This window comes from Cavia porcellus, unplaced genomic scaffold (assembly GCF_034190915.1).
Source record: "Cavia porcellus strain 051 isolate PalLab524CR breed Dunkin Hartley unplaced genomic scaffold, mCavPor4.1 scaffold_16, whole genome shotgun sequence".
NCBI lineage: Eukaryota > Metazoa > Chordata > Mammalia > Rodentia > Caviidae > Cavia > Cavia porcellus.
The window spans coordinates 24,658,956-24,683,739 of record NW_026947499.1 but is presented as its reverse complement, the minus strand read 5'-3'; the positions used below and the strand labels follow the sequence as shown (position 1 = coordinate 24,683,739).

The 24,784-nt window shown below is 42.9% G+C and overlaps 1 protein-coding gene across 4 annotated transcripts in view; it reads left to right on the top strand.

Moving 5' to 3' along the window:
• The window catches only part of Nf2 (NF2, moesin-ezrin-radixin like (MERLIN) tumor suppressor), an 86,629-nt gene that overhangs the window by 49,788 nt on the left and 12,057 nt on the right, over positions 1-24,784 (top strand). Inside the window, exons 7-16 of one of the 4 annotated variants that reach the window (XM_063225974.1) lie at positions 1,211-1,286; positions 4,054-4,188; positions 7,897-7,971; positions 9,649-9,762; positions 12,178-12,300; positions 13,174-13,391; positions 14,967-15,072; positions 18,636-18,763; positions 20,440-20,605; positions 22,398-22,442. In XM_063225974.1, coding sequence (XP_063082044.1) covers positions 1,211-1,286; positions 4,054-4,188; positions 7,897-7,971; positions 9,649-9,762; positions 12,178-12,300; positions 13,174-13,391; positions 14,967-15,072; positions 18,636-18,763; positions 20,440-20,605; positions 22,398-22,433 — 1,177 coding nt within the window. In that variant the 3' untranslated portion in view covers positions 22,434-22,442. Of the gene's footprint in view, positions 1-1,210; positions 1,287-4,053; positions 4,189-7,896; positions 7,972-9,648; positions 9,763-12,177; positions 12,301-13,173; positions 13,392-14,966; positions 15,073-18,635; positions 18,764-20,439; positions 20,606-22,397; positions 23,361-24,784 lie in introns of those variants that run through there. The other 3 variants (XM_063225975.1, XM_063225976.1, XM_063225973.1) reach the window with 3 other exon arrangements.

Below are 24,784 nucleotides of genomic sequence, written 5' to 3'. Positions count from 1 at the left end.
TACTGAAGGACACTTAGGTTATTCAGTTGTCTCCTGGTTTCTGCTGTTACAGTAATGTCAAACTGTTCCCCAAAGTAATTGTACCAATTTACATTAGCAGTGTGTGCGATTTCTGGTTCCTCTACCTGCTTGCCAACACTTGGCATTCTCTCAGGGTGAATTTTTAAAATCCATCTGAGAGCATTTTGAGATCAGAGACAAAATGAAAAGGACAAGGTCATAGGAAGGCTTGAGTTAAAATATTTTAGTACTATTACCTGTTTGGGAGTTTTCTGCAAGTCACTGCTGTTTCAAGAGCTAACTTACTTGGCTAATTGATTGGTTGCAAGGGCTGGAACCCAAGGCATCACATATGCTAACACACTGTCTACACTGAGCTGTACTCTTTGCTTCAAGAGCTTACATTTAATTTGACTTATAAATTGGTGACCTGGGTTGAGTTTTGCAGTTCTGATGCCCCCATCCTAACTTTCAGCGATACTCCAAGAAATTAAATCAGGAAAATAGCTGACAGGTAACTGTCAGGAGAGGAGAATTGTTCAGTACTGAAACCTAGGTTAAGATATTACACGGACAGCTGGGTGTAGTGGCTCATGCCTGTAGTCTCAGCACTTGGGAAGCTGAGGCAGAAGGATCACTGTAAGTTCAAGGCCAGCCTGTGCTGCGTAGCAAGACCCTGTTTCAAAAGTAAAATCTAAAACAAATTAGATAGATAGATAGATATTAGATAGTAGAAATTACACAAAGAAAAGACAACTTAAAATTTGAACACCCACTCCCATTTGAGTGTAGAAGATAACATACATATATATTGCTTTCTTTTATCTGAGGTGCTGTAGATTCAACCCAGTGCCGTGCACATGCCAGGCAAGTGCTGTACTACTGAGCTAGCTATTCCTCCAGTCCCCGTGTACTTTTCTTGAATCATTTGAGACAGGTATCACTATTTACCAAGGGCAAAGTGTGAAACTGAAGCCAAGAGACAGCATAATGAATCTGTTTTCTTATTTTTATGGGAATGGGAAATTCTGCTTGTGTCTAATAGACCCGAGTTTGGGAAGTGCTTTGCCAGCGTTCGCTCAGGCTCATGTCTTCTGCAGGTGTCAGGGGCTTAGGAGAATGTCAGGGTCGGAATGCTCTGTTTGGCAGGTATCTGCTCCCCATCTTTGTCACTTAACTCTGGTGACAGTGTTTTCCATTCTCCTCACAGGGATGAAGCTGAAATGGAGTATTTGAAGATAGCGCAGGATCTGGAAATGTACGGTGTGAACTACTTTGCAATCCGGGTGTGTTGAAATATTTTAGTACTAGTAAACTGGCCTCCCTGGTTCCCTGGCTAGCAAACAGACATAGAACGAGGGCCAGCTGGCCAAATTGGGTTACCTTTCATCCCAAGGTATAGAGTCTTTGTGGTTCAGTGATATAGAAGACAAAAGGAAGGGAGAGGGGATTCGTTTTCTATTTTTGGACTTCAAATTAGACCATAGGTAATTAAGTGTCAGTTGAACCTGGAGGGGACTTCGGCATCTTGCTCTCGGCAGAAACCTGTTAGAATATTGGGCTTTTAACATTTGATTATTTCAGGCTTTGTGAGATCTAGGGAGAACTTGGAAATAACTGTCCCTCCCCAGGGTCTATGGAGAGTAAAGCTTCCTTTATTGATTACTGATTTGTTTGGGTGGGATTCGTGTTCTCACTATGAGGCTAATTGGTTTTCTTTTCAGACCATTAATGGCCTGCTGTCCTCTGGGAACCCATTGCTTCTGCAGAGAGGCATTTGTGTTCAGCTCATGTCTGCCCCTTTAGCGTATCTTTCTCCCGTGGGTGGGTTTAGTTGCTGGATGTTGTATATAAGCATCTTCCTCCAAAGGAATAAGCACAATGTGCAGAAGCATTTCATGGCTGGTAAAATGATTGGCCACAGTTGTCCACCTTTCTGAGCACAGTTATGCTTTCCTTTCCTTTTTAATGCTCTTACAACTTTTTACATTAAATTTGGGTAAACTGAAACGTTTTCAACATTCTAGAATAGCTTTCCACTTAATTTGTTCACTTTTTATATACAAATATAGTGGAACTTTAGTTTATGAATGTTCTTGTTTTACAGTTTTGGGAAAGATAGCTTTGTTTGTATGGCCATGGTCTTGTTTGTCAGCAAATGGAAGTTTGTGAACAGAAGCAAAACTTTAGAGAAAGCTTTGGTTTGTGAACTGAATTGTTTGCAAATAGAAGCATTCCTAAGCCAAGATATTACTGTATTTATGGATTACTTTGCATAAAAATATAGTCAGATGTTATTTCATATAGTAAACAAGTTGCTAAAAGATGTTACATAATAATGCAGAAGGTTTTTAAAGTTTTGTAATTGTTTTGTTTCTTTAAATTCAGACTAATTTAACACATTTCTGTTTTGTCTGCCTAATTCCTCTTCCCCAACTTGCTATCACCTAGATTCTAGAAAACTAGAGTTTTATAATCCTTAGAAGGACAAAAACAAACAAACAAAAAACCCGGTTTCTTATTAAAGAATATTTTACATGTACTATATTGAACAATAGACAAAGTTAAAGAGGATTGTAATGGCTTTTATGTTAGAGGTTTTGGAATTCCAGCATTAACTAAGGAAGATATATGCTTACAACAAGTTTTTAAATTTACATTTTACACTAATACATAAATACATAAAATTGTACATATTAGTAGGGTGCCATATGATTAAAGCAGTTAAAAAGGGTTGCTTAAAACCCCTTTACCCGTTTAATCTCTAGAAATGTCAGGGTTGTAATGATAGAAGACAGAGGGAAAAATACCCTCTTTTTAAAAAAAGTTTAAACTAAAGTACAATGAAATGTTTTGTTTTCTAAAATATTCTCTACGAAAATACCAAGCCTCATTTCTATTAACACAGTAGTTTTAAGCACTTTGCAGATAAGCAGAAGACTCTCAGGGCTTGGTGATAGTGTCTGACTTTAGGTGTTAGGAGGCATAAAGAAATTTATCCTGGAGTGTTTGCTTCTCCATCTGACACCTGCTGTTCGACTGGCACAGATGAAGCACCTTTTTCTGTTTATGGATCTGTTTTCCTACCCTTGAGTCTTGGTTCAATTTTCTTGTTGTCAGCAGGGCGTTAGGACACATACCCTCATGTGGGGCGTCTCCTCTCACCATAAAACAAAGGCTAGATTGTGGGGCTGGCAGAGGACCTGTCCATGAGGCTGTGACCCTGGTCTATAGCTGAGTTAGTGATGTGGGGTCCACAGCACTTACTCCTGACTGCTGGCCAGAAACGCTGTCAGAGGCATAGCATACATGTAGTCTTACCACTGTTTTAAAAAGCTTTGCTGAGGTTCAAATTGTATAAAATTCATTTTGATATATTTTTCCAATGTTTAATTATTAAATATTTCAAACATACAGGAAAATTAGGAATTTTTCAGTGAATGACCATGTTATCAGATGCTGCAGTTAATATTTAATATATTGAAGTATGTAGTTATATTGAAGTATGAAGTATGTAGTAAAACTACATTAAGACTGTATTGTAACCTAAACCTGTGACCATCTAGTCACACTTAAAATTTTCTTCTTTCTTTCATTTGTTGTTGTTGTTGTTGTTGAGGTGTTGGGGAACAAACCCAAGGTCTTTACTACACTAGACAAGTGGTTTACCACTAAGCAACACCCCCAGCACCCAACCACCTTTCTTTTAACATTAGAAATGCTTAAACTTACAGGATTTAACTATGTCTGTGATAACCTGATTATTTCATTAGAGGTAATAACACTTAGATTACCCTTCCTTTAGCCACCAAGCCAGTGACAGAAGTCCCCAGTGACCCTTGCAGGTAACAACACAAGTTACAAGAATGGTGCAGTTTTGCCTCAGCCTGTCCCAGTTCTGAAAGCTAGAAGCCTCCCAGGTCACAAGACAGCTGTGATTTCTGTTGGGACCTGTTGAAATTTGTCAGATGTAACTGTGTGCCAGGCTCTTTGGACGGTTGAACAAAATCTCCAGCCAAAGCTGACTGTGGCTGCTCTTTATTGACTCTACAGAATAAAAAGGGCACAGAGCTGCTGCTTGGAGTAGATGCTCTGGGACTTCACATCTATGACCCTGAGAACAGGCTGACCCCCAAGATCTCCTTCCCGTGGAATGAAATCAGAAACATTTCATACAGCGACAAGGAGGTAGGACATGTGTGTACTGCAGATACTGCTGGTGGACCCAAGGGCCCAGCGAAAGGTCTTTTCCCGTCTCTCTCCCTAGCTAGAGCTTCCCTAGCCAGGCCAGCTCCTTGTTATCTGTAAAAGTCCCTTAAATCCCAGGCTTTGAGACTTTGATTGTTGATTTTTAAAATATTTACAGAACAGTATTGGCATCCTTTTTTCAAAGTGCATTGTTAAGCCCCACTATTGACTAACAAAAAACTGAAAGGCTTAGCATGTCAAGAGGTAAACCCTATAGAACAATAAAAAAGACAAAAAGAACATTTTCTTACTGCTTGACTTTCTATTTTTGGTAGTAAATTCTCTGTATTTTAAATGTGGTCTCTACCGAGCTTTCTTGTATGTACAGCTTGAACATGTGGGAAAACACGCTTGTATGTGCACAAACACAAACCCGTGTGTGTGGCTTTTTCAGCAGTAATGAATAAGTATATTGTACTACATGCTCACAAGAATTTGAAAGTAATTGAGTTTGAGTAATTTAGATCAACACTTGTAGAATTCAAGTATTTCCCTGTATAAGAAGACTTTCCCAAATTCATAGTCCTATGTTTATTCATTTATTATTTTTTTAAATGGTGCTAAGCCTTGCATATAATAGATAATTACTCTAACCACTGAGCTATACCCTAGCCCTTATGCATTTGTTTTAAAGGAATTACTGGGCTTTGTGCTAGAGTTCATAGGGTAAGTTACAGTCAAGTAATAACTTGACTGCTATGGTGAGTAAATGCAGTGGAAGAGGATGATGATGGTGAGGAGGAAGAGAGAATGCTTTCACTTACAAGCACTTTTGCCCTTTATTTAATCCTTGTAAGAATCTTACTGCAAAGGCAATGGTATTTATGAGGAAGTAGAGATGCAGAGGAATCCAGAGACTTGCATTTGATAAATGAAATACGAGGAGCTGGGAACCAAGGGTGGCTGATATCCATCCTGGTTTTCTGGGAGGGCCAGAGGTTTGACCCTGAGAACACAAAGCAATAGGCACAGAGAGACAGATCTAGACTGCTCAGTGCCTTGCTGATACCACATTCAATGTACAGAGTGGACAGTGAATAACAAAGATAGCTTATATTGTTGCCTGTAGGGCTCAAAGCCCTAAACAGATTTCCTATTTTCCCTTTTTTCATAGAAACTCAAGGGAAGGAACACCAGGCCCTGGTGTTCATGATTAAGATCTATGCAGCCATTCTTGATAAAGACAATCGAGCTTCTTAATTCCAAACATTTTGACTTAGAAGTTTTTAAAGTAGGTAGCACAGGAGATAAGCATTAGGTAGTTCTTTTTATAAAGTACCTGCATTAAAGCCTTGCGTGACTATAGATGGGCCACAGTGTGATAGTTTTTCATCTCCCAATTTCATAAAGTCTGTTTACTGCACAACACACATCTGCACATGAAAAGCTCCCCAAACACTCATTTTTCAGAGAATCCAAGGATTAAAGTCTCCCCTTGTATGACCTGACACAACAAACTCTAATCTGCTCTCTCCAGGGGCAAGGTACCATCATCTTCTATCATGTCAGTAACTCATGCAGAAGGCAGACCCCCAAACTGCCTTGGCATAATAGGAAGTAGTCTTGGTAGTTATGCAAGACAGCTGTGCTGTCAAAACAGAAGTGTTAGTTTATTTTAAGTTATCCATTGATTCTTTGTGTATGTCCTGGCATAGCACGGAGCCTGTGGTTTCCCTACTCCTTGTGGTTTCCCACTGACAGCTCTGGGGTTTGACAGCAAGGCCAGAAATAAGCTCATGAAATTCATAAATAGCAGCCTATACAAGAGCACTGCTGCTTCTAAGTTAACTTGGCCAAAAGCTGAACAAAGGATCGTTTTCTGTCCTCAGTGTGCTAATCCCTTGTCGGACAATCTGACATGTGAATGAAATACCCAAAGGTTTATCTTTTTCAACATATTTATATCTGCTAAGCCTGTCATTTTGTTTATTTGGTATTCTGGGTTTTGAAGGGGCGAGGTTGTGGTGCTGAGGATCAGACTCAAGGCTTTATCCATGCTAAACATGTGCTCCCCCACTGAGCTATCCCAAGTACAGTGATTCTTTTTCTTTGAGTTTAGGGATGGTTAAGCAAATCTTTCCTAGGAATGGATCTGCCCCATCTTGCCCCAAGTTGGGTTTTGAATCCAGGGCCTTTTCACTGAACTACATCTGCAGCCCTTTTTATTTTTTATTTTGAGAGAGAGTCTTGCTAAGACACTTAAGTTTCCTGGGCTGGGGTCAAACTTGGAATCTTCTTGCCTAAGCCACCTAGAGCGCTGGCATCACAGGTGTGCACCACTATGCCCAGTTTCAATATGCTTCCTTCTCTCGCTTTTTTTTAATATCACAAAAAATATTTGCCACACATCATAATTACATCATTTGGGGGAATTGACACATGCATATCTTGATTACTTCCTTACCCTCTTCCACATCACTAGGATGCCTTCTTTTTAAGTGCACTCTAGGATCTGTCTTGGACTGCATGTTCTGTTAGGTCCCCTCAGTAGTGGCAGAGTGGTGATCACGTTTCTTCTTTCTAGGCTTTCCTGCTAGGAGTCTGGCCCTGGCTTCTCCTGCTGAGTTCCCATTCTGTCTCTGTCGTTCATCTTTCTCTGCACTTTGATTTCAGGATGTTTTTCTCTTCTACAGCAACCCATTTTTATTTATGTTTTATTCATACTATTAACAGTTTTTATCAAATCATCCCACGATTAGAGACTGTAGCCACTGCTTATATTCTGTCATATTAAATCTAAACTCTTGTCTTTTACTCCTCACTGTCACCCCTTGGCCCACGCTTGTCTCCTCCCAATCTGTATCATTAGCACCAAAAAGCTAATAACATCAAACACACACACATGCATGCGCACACAAGCTCTGCCCCTTTCCCGATCTCTACCTGATTGCTACTGCTTGCCCACTCTAGAATGCCCTCCTGCATTTTAACTGTGCTGTCATGGTCTTTCCTTCACCCTCTCTTGCTTTTGCAGTGCTAGGAATGGAACCCAAGGCTCTAGGCATGTGAGCAAGCACTTCACCACTGAGCTGTACTCATCCCTTGTCATACTCATCTAACACCAGCTCTAGTCCCCTTCTACTTGTGCTGGGTCTACTCTAAACATTTATGATTGACATTTGTGTTGTGTACCACCAGTAAGACAGTAATGTATTGTTTCATTTTGTGAGTACTTGACTATTGTTAGTCTATTCTTTTTTTTTTTTGGTACTGGGAATTGAACTCAGGCCACTTGCCAGGCAGGTGTTTATGCTGCTGAGCTGTATCCCAGACTGACTATTGTTAGTCTAGTTCTTATGAGATTATGAGCTTCTTGAAGGCAGGAGCTGTACTTTCTTAGACTGTGTGGCCCTCCAAGTGCTGGCTGCAAGGATAGACCCATCATAGGTTCTGATTTCAAGTTAGCACACATTCCTTCCTTACAGCTACCCAAGACAGTTTAGGATCCTAAACCTCTACAGCCTCAGACCCGGTGCCCTCAGACACTCCTAATTCATAGACTTTGTGCTTGGGCAGCAGGGAGCCAGGACGAGGCACTCTTAGCCTGTGTGTGCCCCCCCCCGTGGTTGCTGCTGTTGTGGAATTTCCCACTTAGTGATAGCAGTGTAGGTTGTCACAGTGAAACCATTTTCTGCTTTCTTCTTTCAGTTTACTATTAAGCCACTGGATAAGAAAATTGATGTCTTCAAATTTAACTCCTCAAAGCTTCGAGTTAATAAGCTGGTAAGTTGAGATTCTGCGTTTCATTAGTGATAAGTATAGCTTTTCTGAAAAATTGAGTGCTGGCTTTTTAAAGAATATCAAAGTGACATCTTTTTCCTTTTCTCTTCTTGTCGTATTGGGGATTGAACCAAGGCCTTGCATGTGATAGTCAGGTGCTCGACCACTGAGCTACACCCCTCGCCCTATTTATCTATCTGGATTTGTTGTTATTGTTTGCATTTTTTCCTCTTTTCTTTTCTTTTTGGTTTGTTTATTTTTCTTTTTTATTTTTATTTAGTTTTTGTTGCCAAGGACTAAACCCAGGGACTCACACTTGCTGAGCAAAATTCCATGTCCTGTCTATTTGTACTGTGGATTGAACTGAGGTCCTTCACACTGAGCTATATCCTCAGCCCTTTTTTAGTTTTTTACCTTGAAACTGGGTCTTGCTAAACCTATGCTGGACTCCAAGTTGTAATCCTCCTGCTTCAGCCTCCCAGAGTACTGAGACTGCAGGTGTACACAAGGTGGGCCTCAAATTTATCATTCTTAGTTTCCCGAGAAGCTGGGATTTTAGGTGTACACCGCCATGCCTGGCTTCAAAGTGATATATTATTGCTGTAACTCATGTGTTACTGCTTAAACTATAGACTCAAACCTAAATTCTTTCCCCCATGTTGGGAACTGAATCCAAGGCTTCATGCATCCCAGGAAAATCTTCTACCATTGAGCTACAGCCTCCGCCCTTCTTGTCATATTAATTTACATTTTTATGACTAATGAAATTGAACATCCTTTTTTTCTTAAATTTTACTACTGGTGATTAAACCCAGGGTCTCACATTGAGCTACGTTCCCAGGCTTTTTTTTTAATCTTGAGATGCGGAGTGTAATATTGCCCATTTGAGACTTGAACTTACGGCCCTTGTGCCTAAACCTCCTGAAGAGCTGGGGTTAAAGCCCTGAGCAATTCGATCTGACAGTCTGACCATCTTTAAATACACTTATTGGCCAATCTTATTTCCTGTCTGTTTAATACTTGTGTCATGTCTTTTGGCTGTTATCCTCTTGCATTTTTAATTTTTTTCTTTATTGGTTATATCTTCTCCCAATGTACAGTTTGTTTTTCCTTTTATAATTTATGAGAAGCGTACATTTTAAAAATTTTAATGTGAACAAATATAAAAGTCTTCTTAAACCATTTGTACTTTTTGTGTCTTGGTATCTTTCCTTTTCCTATGATTATAAAGATACTCTTCTATATTTGCTAATAAAAGTTTCAAGAGTTTCATCTTTGTATTAAAGTCTTTAATTCTGGAGTCCATTTTTGTGTATGGTGTGAGAAAGGGATCCAACTTACTTTTTTCTAACCTACATTACTAAATGAGCTTCCCTGTTCTCCTTGATCTACAGAGCCACATCTTGACTTAAGAGAGTATGATGCATCTGGAAGACATGATAAAATGTCTTCTATTCCTCTCTTCACAAGTGACTTTTACTTCCCAGCTTATCTTCATTTTGCATGTCTCCTGAGCTCAGAGCATTAGAGGCTGTCAGTAGGGTTTTGGTATTTTACTCCTGTTCCTTCGTCAGCTTTACTGCTACCCAAAAGAGGCCAAGATGCTGTAGCATGGATTGGACTAAGAAGCAGCAAAGCATATTTGTGAGTTTAACATTTCTCCTGCTTCTGTGGTCACAGATTCTCCAGCTTTGTATTGGGAACCATGACCTATTTATGAGGAGAAGGAAAGCTGATTCTTTGGAAGTTCAGCAGATGAAAGCGCAGGCCAGGGAGGAAAAGGCTAGAAAACAGGTAAGCAGTACCTCGTTTTGGCTGATGATGTCCCCTGCCTGCTTGGTCAGTTGTGGCCTAGGAAGGAAGAGTGGTTGTGGGCTAGTAGGAGTCATTTTGTCATGGCCATCCCTACTGTTACTTTATCCTGTTGGATCTTTACTAGCTGATATCCAGCTGGTGGGATATTAACTCTGAAAATGAGCAATAAATTTTAATTACATATCTAAAAGAAACATCTCTAGTTATGTGTACACTTAAATGAAGTTAAGTGTGATTAACACAAGTTTGAAATGTGGTGACCAAGTATGCTTTCGTCTTTCCATACACTTAGCTATCTTTCTTTTTGCATGCCTCCTTTACCCGGCCTTTTCCTTTTCTAATTAGATGGTGATGGAATAGATGGCGGCATTTCAGGCATGGCTCGCTGCTGGAATGCTAATTAGACTCAGGCCACTCTTCCTCACTGCGGGTCAGGCTGGGCACGCACCACCTGCTGTGGGAGGTGCCTGGAGCACCTGTCAGCTGACTGGAAGAGCTACATCATTGTTTTCTACTCATAGACCTGCTTTACTCACCAAAATCCACACACCTAATTTGGACCTCGCTGCTGGGAATATCAATTGTGTTTTTGGATGAACTGCTAGATGGAGTAATGGCAAGCTGCCCTTAAGACTTGCAAGCTCAGAGGTGTAATAATTAGTTTGTATGCTCTGCCTGATTTGGGTACCCTGTAGAGGCTGACTTCCAGCCCTGGCATTTAGAGTGAAATGCCCAGTTTGATCTGGTCAGCCATCAGCTCTCCGTCTCTTTGTTTTCTGGGACAGTGGATGTGCTCTTTGGGTGCTTTGGGATGATGGGATTGGTTTTATTGGAAACAGAAACGCTAAGTGAACCAGTATGGGGTCATAGTGGCAACTTCAAGAAGAGCTCTCTTTGACCTCTTTCTTAGTATGGCAAAGCTTAGAACTGAGAGATCTAAAATTGTCAAGAAGCATGCAGGCCTCTGGGTCTTGGTAAAGAATAGCTGAAAGCTCCCCAAGCCTGCACTCAGCTTGCCCTATAGAGGCAATGCCTATGGCATGTGAGCAAATAGAGGTCAGGGACTTCATGGCCCAGTAGCACAGTGACCACTTAGCTAGATCTGACACTAAGTATGCGACTCAGTTTTCTCATCTATCAAGTGGCACTAATAATACCTTTTTGTCTCAAATCAGAAGACCTATTGTGCCTGAAACATGGGTCATTCTTGTTGTAGGCAATAAACTGCTTCACAGATATAAAAGCCTTTATTATTGGGGTCAGATCTCAGAAAGTATAGCACTGGGAACTGAAGGGGGCTGCCTGGGGCTTTTTTTCAAGAGGTGAATAATAGAGATGGAAATAATATAATGGAAATTAGGAAGCAAATTGACCGAGCATTTCATTGACCTGCAGGAAAAGCAGAGAATTTACAGTATTTTATTGCTTGTCTGTGCATTGTTCTTTAATGTTCTGATGCATATTTTTTTTTTTTGGCTTTGTATTTAGAAAAAGTAGTCTTAGAAATCTACTAGAGTTTGGGTTACGATTAAAGCAGAAAAGAAGTAATTAAATGTGCTTTCATTACTAAAGGCAGAAAATAGTGTAATGGTCACTTGTGGCTTCTGCTTTCTGAACTCAGTTAGTACCCTGGGATCACAGAGACTAGTGCTGTCCTAGTCATGTTCCCCTTATTAAGCCCGGCAGGTGGCCTAATTAACACAGTGATCCAGAAGGCAGGGGAGACAGCAGGGACATGGCAGCGTGGCTTTGTACTGTTGCCTTAAGGATGGGGGCTGTGTTTCCTGCCTGGCTCTGCGTGGGGCCCTGGGAGGCTGTGCTATGGTGCTGCAGCCTCCCCCCTGTGAAAAACTGTGGGAGCCATTGATGCATCACATGCAGTTCCATCTTCTCTCAGGGGCAGAGGCAGGAGTGGAGCTGTTGTGGTTGAGATGAAAGACGTGTGAAGGGTCTGTGGGATTAGAAATGATGAGGCAGCTCATCTTTCCAGATGAGAGAGGTGCCTATGCCCTGCATCTCAGGGAGGAAGAATCTGCATTGTGATCCACCAGCTACAGGGCAAAGCTGCATGAGATTTCCCAACAAGAGGGGCATTACAAGGTCACTGTTGCCATATACCTTGTGTGGGAATGTTCTCTTCTGTCCAGGTGGATGCTGAACTTGGTGTTCTGTTCTTTGTTCACTTGTTTATTCACTACTGGAATTTTTTCCAAGGAGCACAGCTTCCCACTCTCTCTGAGATAGGTTAGAAGGACAAAGGGTCGTGGGCAACAAGAATGACCCAGGCTGCCAAAAGTAAAGGAAAGAGAAGGGCCCTGTGAGAGGAAGCTCTGCACACTGGGTTTTTGGGGATCTTAGGAGAACTGAGTCGGTACTGCTCTTGTTCACCCCCAGATGGAACGGCAGCGCCTTGCTCGAGAGAAGCAGATGCGGGAGGAGGCTGAGCGCTCGAGAGATGAGCTGGAGAGGAGGCTGCTACAGATGAAAGAAGAAGCAACAATGGCCAACGAAGCACTGGTGATTTCTGTGTAGTCAGCGTCCCAGGAGGTTATGTGGGGACTTCTGTGAATCAGCAGCATTTGCTGAGATTTGCTTTATTTCAGTTGGACCTTGAGGCAGGTAGATCACAAGTGCAAGGCCAGCCTGGGCAACTTGGTGAGACCTTGTCTCAAAATAAAAAACCAGTTGGGAAAGTAGTTTAGTTGGTGGTAGAGCACCCCAACTTCAGTCTGCAGAATCATTCACAAAAAAATGTTAAGTGCTAGAGCTAGGGATGTAGCTCAGTGGTAGAGTGCTTGTCTACTATGTGTGAGGCCCTGGGTTTCATCCCCAGCACCACAAAACATCTGTGCTGACAGAAGCAGACTTAGGTTGGGTGTGTGTACAGCCAAACTCTACTTTGACCTTGGGGTTGCCTCAGTATTGCTGATATCTGGGGCTGATCATCTGGAGCTTTCTTCTGTATCGAAGGATGGTTTGCAGTATCCCTGGTCTCTGCCTGCTAGATGCCAGTAACATCACCTCATCCTCTGTGACATTCAGAATGTTGCCAGCCATTGCCACATGTTTCCTGGAGTGACAAAACCTTTTCTGATTTTGAATCACCGATTTAAGGAGAAGACAGTTTATGTTGTTTTTCTGCCTCATAAAACATATGCCTCAGCTAAAGTGGGTACTCAAAGAATGCTCTTTCTTAATCCCCATGGGTGAAGCCTTAATGATCCTTATGAATAGTAGGGGGATGTGACTTGTCATCTGTTGCTAGAGGTCCCCTAACGTGATGCTTAGTGCCAAAGCCCAAGGAGTCTGAGGCTACTGCTTGCTGAGCTGCTTCTCTGAGTCCAGATCTGGGTGGGAAATGGGCACAGCTAAGAGCATGCTTCCCTCCAGATGCGGTCAGAGGAGACGGCTGACCTCTTGGCAGAAAAGGCCCAGATCACTGAGGAGGAGGCCAAGCTCTTGGCACAGAAGGCCGCAGAGGCTGAGCAGGAAATGCAGCGCATCAAGGCCACAGCCATTCGGACAGAGGAGGAGAAGCGTTTAATGGAGCAGAAGGTGCTGGAGGCAGAGGTGCTGGCACTGAAGATGGCTGAGGAGTCGGAGAGAAGGTGAGGGGGTGCCCTGGGCACAGGAAACCTATAAAGAGCCCGGAAAAGAGCTGCTTAGTCCAAACTTTGCCCTGAAGCAGAGCAGGACACAACCATCATTAAGCTGCTTCCCCATGATCCGGGCTGGGGAGGCTCCTTTTCATGCCTGGTCCTTGTAACTAGAATTGTTGGAAGGGCACAGAGTGCAGTTCTCTGGCCTCTCTGCTGAGACCCCATCCTTCCCATAGCCAGCTATGCATAGCCAGCTGCTAAGCATGTCTACAAACTGATTTTAGCTAAGGAGATACAAAGAGGTTCTTTTGCACTTTAAAAAGGTACGGTTCTTTCCCTTTTTTTTTAAATTTGGAGGGGATGTGAAAAAACAGCAATTCTTTACATGTAATACTAATTAGGTGCCTGCAGCCTTCGTGGCAGATGAGGGAAGAAGCTGTGGTCCTCCTTATGACCAGGATGTCCCAGCTCATGACCAGGCTGAAGTACAGATCTGTTGTCTGTACTTTTCAGACTGTTCTAGACTCTGGATCGTACTGGTACTGCAGCCTTCAGATAAACACTGGCACATTCTCCACAGCATCTGGTTCTATTGATTTAGAACACTCAAATTTGGCTTCTGGCAACTAAGGTGATTCACTATAGTTTCCTCACCATTCTTTGCTTGTCATTCTGAGACTATGGTTTCCTTGATGCCTGCCCCATCCAGGCCCCTTTTTCTCTGTGTGTCGGTCGCATCTGCTGTGAGTGATAAACATTGGGCCAGGTGCTCATGTGCTAGGCCTTACATGCTGTTCTCAATTCATGTCCCATAGGGCAAGGATCTGATTTGCTCTCAATGGTAAGGTTTATCTTTCTGCCTTAGTAGGCCCTTGGTCTGAGGGTGTTTTACTTGGGAGTTGTAAAGAACCAGTTCTTTTATATTCTGGCTTCTGTGGCCCAGTATAAGACTTGATGACCAGCACTTTCCTCTGTTCAGCCCACTTTTATCCAGAAATAAAACAAGAGCATTCCCCCCTACCACCACCATCACCTATTGCAGATGCTTTGTATTTTTTGAAATAGCATCTTGATGTGTTGCTTAGGCTGGCCTCAAATTTTGGGGTTCAAATGATCTTTCTGCCTCAGCCTTCTGAGGATCTGGGACTACAGGTGTCTACCACCATGCACTACAGCTTACACGATTTCTTGTTTGGCTCTTTTTTTTTTTTTTTTTTTTTTTTTTTGTCTTTTTCCTTTTTATTGGTACCGGGGATCGAACTCATGACTGCCTGCTTGCAAGGCAGGTGCTTATACCGCTAAGCTAAATCTCCAGCCCCTCTTGTTTGGCTCTTGCTCTACCAGTTTCCCTAGTCTTCCAGTTTAAATTTTCCAATTGAAATAAAATAATGCCTAGGAATATTGCTCTTGCTTTGGTAGTTCTGACTTCCTGTAAATGTTTCTGCCCCACTGTCCTTGTCTGCATTGTCAGGAGCCATCATTGAGATAAACTCAGTTCCCTCCTCTCTTGGGATGGTGCAGGAGTGGGAATCACTTCTCTCTACCCATCTTCTTCTATGAAACTGACATCTCCTTTCTTTGCAGGGCGAAGGAGGCAGATCAGTTGAAGCAGGACCTGCAAGAAGCCCGCGAAGCAGAGCGAAGAGCCAAGCAGAAGCTGCTGGAAATTGCCACCAAGCCCACATACCTGGTGAGCCTGGGCAGGGGCTGCCAGCCTGTGGCTCTTTAGATCTGGTAACTTCCTGTCCCTCCCAGCCCTTCTGTTCATCTTCAGAGTGACAGTTTCAGCAAAGCATGGCACAGCCAATGGTATAGAGTCTGCCTGAGGCCAGGCACTGGGCAAAACATCCATGGTCACCTGTTAGCTTTAGATTAGTCAGTTACCTCTCTGATTACCTAGATAACAGGTAGCAGGGCCTTTTCCAATTCTCAAATGTTTTTCTTTTTTAAGTAGTAAAAATGCAACAGCACAAGACAGAACAAAGCCAATTGAGACAATGCAGTGAAATTGGTACAGGATTTCACAGTAGGATACTGGGATAGTAGTAATAAGTACTATGGTATATCTCTTTGACTTAACAATAGTTGTCCAGTCAATTAGGTATTGTAAAATCAAACCAAAAATAGAACATTATAAAACCAATTGAGAATACTGAATAGAGCAAAAGAAACATAACAAAACAGTGAAAACAACCTATGCCTTCAAACAGCAGATAGAAGGAAATCCCCCATATTTGCTATACTGCACATGGTCATCCTCCCAGGAGATGTTGAAAAATCTATCCCCAGTAGCTAGGGGGAAGGGGGCAGGCAGGAGAAGGGTGCTTGATTTTCAGCCTGTGTGGCAGTAGCTTACAGGTAATGGTTCTCCTCCAGGCCCAAGCTGCAGGTGTTTAACAAGAGGGCAGGTGAATAAGCTGCCTGAGTCCCTCCATGGCCGAATCTGAAGAGTTGATTCTCCTGGTCCGCACTGCAGGCGCTTAGCAAGAGGGCGGGTGAATAAGCTGCCTGAGTCCTCCATATCCAGATCTCTGGAGCTCTGTTCTCCTGGCCCGCGTTGCAGACGCTTACCAAGAGGGCGGGTGAAGAAGCTGCCTGAGTCCCTCCATGGCTGCATCTCGAGAGCTCTCTTCTTCTTCTGGCCCGTGTCACAGGCGCTTACCAAGAGGGCGGGTGAATAAGCTGCCTGCCTGAGTTCAAATGTTTTTCTTATACTAAATAATATAGTCTCAAATTATCCTCAAAAGAATTTGCTCTCTAATGCTTAGGTGAATATAATTTTCTACCATCAGTAGAAGTAGTATCAGATACTTCTGCTATCTTCCATAATTATATTTCTGAGAAGGAATTGACTGTTCTTCCTCAAAGTGAATTATTGCTGTACAAGAACCTGATTTCAGCCTCAGTTTTTGGACAGTGAGACAGACTTTTAGTAAATGGGATCACAAAACAAACAGAAACTGCTTCCTTTCCATTCCACTATGCAAATGTTTTGTCCACTTAAAACCACACCGTTGAAAATTTATATCCAGGCAGGTGTGCACAGGTGCCTAAAACATGGCCAAGCCTGGGGTTAGGAGGGGCTAGAATGGCACCTGAGCTGACTCCTGAAGGGAGAGCAGGGACTAGTCAGGCAGAGAAGAGATGACAGATGTTCTTCTAGGCAAGGGCTTGGATGTACCCTACAGCGCAAATACATGCTATTCATACACACAGCACAGGCAGATACTACACATTCGTGCACATGGACACGCACACTGCACTTTCATACATGTGGCATATTCACACAGCAGGGATAAGCTACCCAAGGTATTAGCTAGAGAAATGTCAACGGTTTGCTATGCTACGTATCATGGTTATCAGTTACTGGGTAACAGAGCACTCCAAGTCAAATGTGTGGCTCCCAAAAAGCGTTTATTGTTACTCACAGCGTGGTGGGTTGATTGAGCTGATGTCCTTGCTTGGAATCTTTCAGGTGCTTGCAGAGAGGTGAGGGCTGGGAATGGAGTCATCTGAGGGCTCGGTTGGACTGTATACCTGAGATTTGTGTGTGTACATTTAAAACACACATTGGTACAAACTTTATACACTGCTCTAACTTTGGTCTTCTTAGCAACAAATTCTGGAGATCATCAATACCAGTTTTTAACCACATTTGGTCTTTTGGCTAGATTGTAATGCATCTAACCAGTCCCTTACATTTGAACATTTAGTCTGTTTTCTTTTATAGTTTTGAACATAACCACACTGAATATCCCTGAATGCAAATCTTTGCACATACATTGTGTCCATATCGGTAGAGATTATCACAAATAGAACCATGGTGTCAGATGCTCCATTTTGATTCCCTTGAAAGACGTTGTTTCTGCTCTACCAGTGGTGCAGCAGCCAATACTCATCCTTTCTGGAAGTTTTTATGAAGTGTAACATATATACAGGGAAGTGCCCAAATTACAACTGTATGCTTGCTGAATTTTCACAGACAAAACATGTCCATGTACTCAGCCCTTGATCAGAAAGAAAAAATTGTAGGACTCCAGAAGCGCCTACTCAGCATCACTTCAGACACCTGCTTCAGGCCTTACCATCTCATATGAGAGTTCTGAGGCCCCACTGCTTCCCAGACTCACCTTAGACTTAGTAAAGAAGCCAAGGATGAAAAAGAGGCAAATGCAGCCCTCAGGAAGCTCACAGACTGTGGAAAAAAGATACAACCAAAGAGTCTTTACTATGTAGAGTTATGGAAAAGAGGCACTACTGAGCCATGAACACGGTCTTAGGGGCCAGTGAAAGAAAGGGTGGCCTTCTGTCTGAGAAGGATCTGAAGGCTTTGGTGAGAGATCAAAGGGTCTGAGAAGGGTCTTGAAAGGCACAGAGCTTAAGAGATGGAAAAGCACCACAGCTCAAAGAATACTAAATACCACTTAGGACTTTGTAGGGCAAATAATAAAAGAAACCAGGGAGGTAAATTAGGGCCATATTTTAGATGACCTTTTGTTCTTGGATGAGAAAATCCCAAAATAAATCTAGTGCTTCATTTGTGTTACTTCATTCTGGGCCCTGTCTTCCAAATTTGAGTCCCTTAGCATGCTGGTTGACTCTTGCTGGTCCAGAACCAGTCTCCTGCCCACCTGCCCACACAGGAGCTGCAGATGGCCAGCACTCTTGCTGGACACTTGGTGCAGCTTGCAACCGTTCTTCTCATCTGGCACCTTTCTCACCTGGCACGTTGTCTGATTGTAGCAGAAGCAGCATCTCTTCTAGTGTGTCCCCTCTATCTTCCTTGGCCTGTTTGCTTCCTGGCTCCAGTGTTTGCCTTTTTTAACTGTGAAGATTTGTGAATGCATCTGTTTCCTGGACAAGGCTTTCAATTGCTCAGAGCCAGAGACCCTGCCTTGTTGTCTGTATCCCCAGCTCCTACTGCAGGAAATGGGAATTTGCTAAACGAAAAAGTGAATGGGAGTTTATGTTTGATTTGACTGAGTGTGCAAAAGATTAAATTTGTAGGAAGACAAGTAATTTGATTGGATTTTGGTTCGATCACAGTAACTACTACACACTGGGCTACCTATATGTTGGGGCTTTTAAGCTTTTATCTCGTTTCATTTCTAATAAATAATAAATACTACACTGACATCAAAGATAAGTTTTATTGTTCCCTTTTTTGGGACTTTTTACCTAGACCTCATTGAATGTGGGGGGCATGTTCTTATAAAACCCAAATTTCCTAATTCTGAGCTTTCTCACTGATAGCCTGTGAACCCAATCCCAGCGCCAATGCCTCCTGACATACCAAGCTTCAACCTCATTGGTGACAGCCTGTCTTTCGACTTCAAGGATACTGATATGAAGCGACTTTCCATGGAAATAGAGAAAGAAAAGTATGTAGTCCTCTGTGGCCTGCTCGGGGCAGCTGGGAACATGAGTGAATGGATCTGAGTCTAGGGACACAGGTCACAACAGAGGCCTGTCACTAGCTCCCATAAAGGTTTGCTCAGTTATCACCCACTGAAGGACGAGTTTCCTAAATAGAAATTAAAGACAACAGCTGAGCAGTCAGTGCTGTCGGATAAAATGACATTCAGTTGGTGGCCTGGAGTTTATAGTGGCTCAGAACTCTGAAGAATGGAGCAGGGTTGTCAGGGGCCTCCCAGTCAGTCACACTGCTATTGCCATGTACTAACCTGTAGTTTCCTAATCATATTCTCTGATAGCTGGGATCTGTGGTGCTTCCTGTGTCTAGAACAAAGGTGAGACAGAAGAAACTAGGGCTTGAGGATGAGGAAAGCATGTGGCCAGGTGGAGTATCTGCTGTATCGGACAGCTCTCAGCAGAGCCCCAGGTTGGCCTAGGCTGCCTATATGGTCAGTGGAAATGTAACCAGAAATGGAGAGAGTTCTACTGCAGAGGAAGATTAAGCAAGATCCCATTCTCAGAACCTGAGGTGAACTGATTAATGATGCCACATTTGGCAGAAAACAATCACAGTAGCCAGCATGGACTGTTTTTGTTAGTTTTTTGGCTTTTATCTCATTTAATTCTTAGTAACAAACATCACACTGACATCAAAGATAAGTTCTAGTGTTCCTTTCCCACTCCACTGTACTGCAGATTGAACTAAGGGACTTCATACTGAGCTACATCAGTCTCTTTTATTTTTTCTATGTTGAGACAGGGTCTCCCTAAGTCACTAAGTTGCCCAGGTTGGGCTCAAACTGGGGGATTCTCCTACCTCAGCCTTCCAGAGTGCTAGGATCACAGGCAAGCACCACCATGCCTAGCATTAGTGTTTCTGTTTTATAAATGAGAACACAGGCTTAGTTTAATGAACTCACTCAGCATCACACAACTGACAAAATGCAGACTAGGAGTCAAATGCAGACTAGGGGTGTGGTTACCTCAGGATAACCCTCTAGGAAAGTGCCTCCATGGAGTCCAGCCTAGGCCACCACAAGACTGGCTGTACTTCTCTTCAGGCCTTCATACTGAGGGCATAGATAAGAAGCTAGTGGCCTAGAGCCACTGATGGTAGTATCTGCTAAGGTCCTGTCATCTTTGTCCAGACATGCATATGTATGTGGTTGAGATCACTGTGAGGCCTGAGCCTGTTCCTCCTTCATTGCAGTTTATATTTTCTTATTGTTCTAGTGTATTTAGAATGCTATAGCAAAATACCAGAAGCTGAGTGGCTTATAAGCAACAGGTATTTATTTCGCAGGAGGCTCATTCCATGTGCTGTTTTGTACAGAACTAAAGGTACCACTATATGACGTGGTATTTGTTGAGCATTCTGAGATTTTACAGAGGACTTTCTTATACTTTCTTTAGTCCTGACCATAATCCTGTGATTGTTATCCTAATTTTACCAGTCAGAAAAGAGATTCCTAGCAGTTAGGTGACCATCCCAAGTTCCCAGAGCCCATGAATGGCCAATTTGAGGTGTGAACCCCGAGTCTCAGCCACTGGCACCTATACTGAGCTCACATGGGTTACAGAGCATCTTAACCATGCCTCGGTGCTTGCGTGAGGCCTGATGCATGGTGTCCTCTTGCCATAGAGTGGAATACATGGAGAAGAGCAAGCACCTACAGGAGCAGCTCAATGAGCTGAAGACAGAAATCGAGGCCTTGAAACTGAAAGAGCGGGAGACAGCTTTGGACATTCTGCACAACGAGAACTCGGACAGGGGCGGCACCAGCAGCAAGCACAATACGATTAAAAAGGTATTCAGAGTCTCTTGGCTTTTGCTGATCAAGACATTCATTAATGAAATGTGAGGTTGGCATCTGGTTTCCTCAGGAGCCGAATCATTAGACTGTTGTCATTTTTTACATGTACTTAGTTGGGGAAATTTTTCAACTCCTGCCAGAAAGGAAATTTAATCTGCCAGTGACCATGAGCCCATTGGCTTGATGGAAGTGGAGTTTGTGTTAAAAGCTCTGATGAGATGAATCCCTGCTAGAGCACGGTTTTTGATCCATCATTGAGCACCAAAGCAGTTCTGTCATTTAAGCCAAAGGGAGTTACGCCCAGGGAGCTGCCTTGCTTGACATGAAGGCATAATGAAGACGAGGCTGCAGACAGTGGAGTCCCCTCTAGTCTTTTGGTGGTTTGCTTTGTTTTTGTTTGTTCGTTTTGGTTTTCCTTTTTTTTTTTTTTCCAATAATGGGGATTGAATCTAAGACCTCACACGTATTAGGCTACATCCCCAGCCCTTTTTAAAAAATTTATGTAGTTATTTATTATAAAAAGGTCTCATACAAGGTTTCATCTAGCCCACACTGGCCATAAGTTCTCCATGAAGCTCAGGCTGGCCTTGAACTCACTCCTGCCTCAGCTTCCTGAGTCCAGGATTTTCTATCCATTTTTTAAATTTTACTTTGAGAAAGCCATCTAGGCTGGCCTTGAACTTGGGATCCTCTCGCCTCACAGTGTCACCATCACCAGAAGTATCTGGATTATAGATGTGCCCTATAATCCAGATTACACCCCCTACACCCAGCTTCTTTTAGTGTTTTTAAGTGGCAAAGACTATAAATCTGGTTCTTGATTGAGAAATCATATTTTAAGTTTCTAGTTTTTTCATACATCAGAGGAAGTGTCTGGGGGAGCCTTAATGTTTTTAAAAACTGAGTCTTCATTTATGAGGCTCATGATATCCTACCTTTCCCTCCTGATGTTTAAATCTGTTGGTGTTTTAAAGACTAAGCAGTTAATGATTAGCCCGAGAGTGTAAGTATCTTATTTGGGGAAAGTAGAAAGGTCCTTTCTGGCCAACCAAAGCTCTGCTTTTAGCTGATAGCCAGGGGCCAGGGTACACCTATAAAAGAGGTGTTATTTAGGTTGAGTTCAAAGATCTCTATGGTTCAGTCTTTGCCCTTTACATTAGTCTTTAAGATGGGCTCCTAGTTTAAGGACTATCTCTTTTCAGTGGCTACCCTATAACTGGAAATCCCAAGAAATCTGTGCCCCATTGCCCGTTTCTGATGAGTATGATAGGGAACCCCCATGTTTTTTTCTTGGCTCTAATGGCAATTGGCAGTAAATGGAGAATTCCTTTTAATAGGATAATTTAGAAGGAAAGGCATTCCCATATTCTGTGTTCTTTGTACCTCTGGCTTCTGTCACTTCCAGGAGAAGTGGAGTTTGTAGTTTCCCTTCCAAAACAGAGTTACTCATCAGCAAAAGGGGAGTTATAGAGGCCTCCATCATTGAACAAAGGGATGAAACAAAGACTGGGCCAGTGAGCTGGTCAGCCATTAAGGGAGCTATTTCAGCTGCCCTACCCCTGCCCCTCGTCACCTGGGAAGCAGGAGCAGCCTTCTCTTTGCCACTGCAGCTATGGCGCAGGAGCCTATTGTTAAAAACTGGAGACATAGTTTCAAGTCATAAAAAACAAACAAGTCACTCATCACAATTTCAGGCCTGTCTGAGCATTTTGCAAATGGCACATATGGCAATGTTGATATCACAGGGTGTGTTTTTGTTTTTCTTCATTTTATTTTGCTGGTTTAGCCTCAAGCCCAAGGCAGAAGACCTATCTGCATTTGAGTCCTCAAAGTAGGTTATTCCCAGGTACTCTGTCTGTGGTGATGGGCCTGCCCCCTGTGATACTAACCCATGCATGAGCTTGCCTGTCTCTGTCCCCGGGCACGCTGCAGCATGCTTTGACTGAGAACAGGCATCCATTCTGTGGGGCCAGGCCAGCCTTCAGGGCCCAAAAGGCTGCCTGCTTCATGCTGAAGAGCATGTCACAGCCTGCAGGACTGGTTGTCCTTTCCATCTTGTGTTACTGTTGGGCTGGGAAAGGTTATGGCTTCTTGTCCAGTCAGGTCTGTCTAAAGATCCTCTGTTTTGGTGGTGTACTCCTTAGATAAATAACCCTAGCATGGAAATGGGCCAATTGGGGTGCTTTTAAGGCTGGTGTCTCTCACTCAAGATCCACACCTACTGTGTAACGGTAAGCTTTGCAGATCTGTGGTCCCATCTGTCAGCTTCTGATCACAGAAGGGAGGAGTTGCCAGGTGTGCTTATTTCCCATGAGAGCTTCCCTGTTCTGGGCTCACCCCTTTTGTCTTCTAGTGCAGCAAACACAGAACACAGGGTCTCGGCTATGAGAGTCTGAGTTTATCGTCTCGTCTATTCCATTACTCCCTAAAGGCTGTCTGGGCTTGGGCTCAGTGTGGAGCAGTTGTGAGCAGGGTGAGCCCACACTGAGACAGTCCTGTCCTGGGCACCAGGGAGATGAATATTCAGTGATTGTTGAGTGATTAATTGAACCATTGCTGCTTATTCTTCCAACATGCCTCGACCCTGGAGAGAATTTATTCTGCCCACTAATAAAAAGACATTCCACCTCTGCTTCTCACCTAATTCCTAGTTATACCTCTGCCAGTGAGCCCAGCACCATCTGACAGGAGTGTGGAATGCATCCTTCAGAGTCCTCATTGGAGTCAAGTAGAGTAAGCTCATTGGAGGCTTTCTACCAAAAATGAGATATGGCATAAGATAGATTATATTTATTTATTTAGGTTATTTAGGTTTTTTGTTTTCTTTCTTTCTTTTTTGTGAGACAGGGTCTTGATTTGTAGTGCAGGGTGGCCTTGAACTCACGATGAAGCTCAGGCTGGCATCAAACTTGTGATGATCCTCCTACCTCAACCTCCCAAGAGCTGAGATTATAGGAGTGCAGCACTACACCCAGTTAAAATAGACTGTATGTATCTATGTGTATATATATTTATTTATTGGTACTGGGGATCAAACCCACAACCTCACACTTGCCAGGCAGGAACTTGTACCACTGAGCTAAATCTCCAGCCCTAGACTATATTTATGATCATTGTCCTAGCAAGAGAAATTAGCTACTAAAATTCCAGGTAAATCTGTAATAAGATAGGTTAGAGTTGTTAGTGATTCTAAGAATCCATGGCATGAACCCTGATGTTGGTGTGCTGTAAGCCCTGAGTGATTTAGTGGGCTCCTGTTTCTTCAATTCTCATGCCACCTTGGCACTAATACCCTGACACCAGGCAGTTGGTACTCTGAGCAAGGCAGTTGGGAACAGCTGCAGAATGGGCCAGCCACGTGGGTTTCCACCCAAGTGTTGGTCCCCACCCAAGTGTTGGTCCCATGGCCCCAGGGCACCATTGCTGGGTTCAGCGTGGTTTACTGGACTCTGTGGTTAACACCAGAGCAGGTGGAAGTGCTGCTTTGTTTCAGCCTGTGCTGTTGTTTCTTGCATAAGACTGTACAGTAAAATCTGAATGTGTTTCCCCTTTCTTTTTGTAGTGATACAGGATGTTTAACATCTTCAAGGCCTTAATTTTGAGTGTCAGTTCTCATTGAATTGTTATTGTAGAGAAATGAAGCTTCATTTTTTAGTCATGTTGGTACAGCTTCTGTGATATACCATAATGAGGCTCATAAAAACATTGGGTCAGTGGTAAACTTGAGTATGTAATGGTGGTCCTAGAAAATTGCATTACCTAGTGATGTAGTTGTCTTATTGTATAAGTACTCTGTAATAGTCATTGAACAACAAAGTCCCCTAATGCCACCTGCCTTTTTTTCTTGCTTTTAAAATTTTATTTATTTATTTATTTAATGGTACCAGAAGCGAGAGCCCCTTGAGGCTATTTATTTATTTTGATGCTGGGTCTTGCTCTGTAATTCAGGCTGACCTTGAACTCTCTTATGTAGCCCAGGTTGGCCTCAAACTCATGGCAGTCCTCCTGCCTTAGCCTCTCAAGTGCAGAGATTACAGGCGTACACTACAACACCTGGCTTTGATGACTTTTCTTGCATTGTGTCACTATCATTAAGCAACATGTGACTGTGTATGGAGGCCTTCATGCATTTATTCACTTCACTTTTCTTACTTTTTTGGAGGGTAAAGGCTC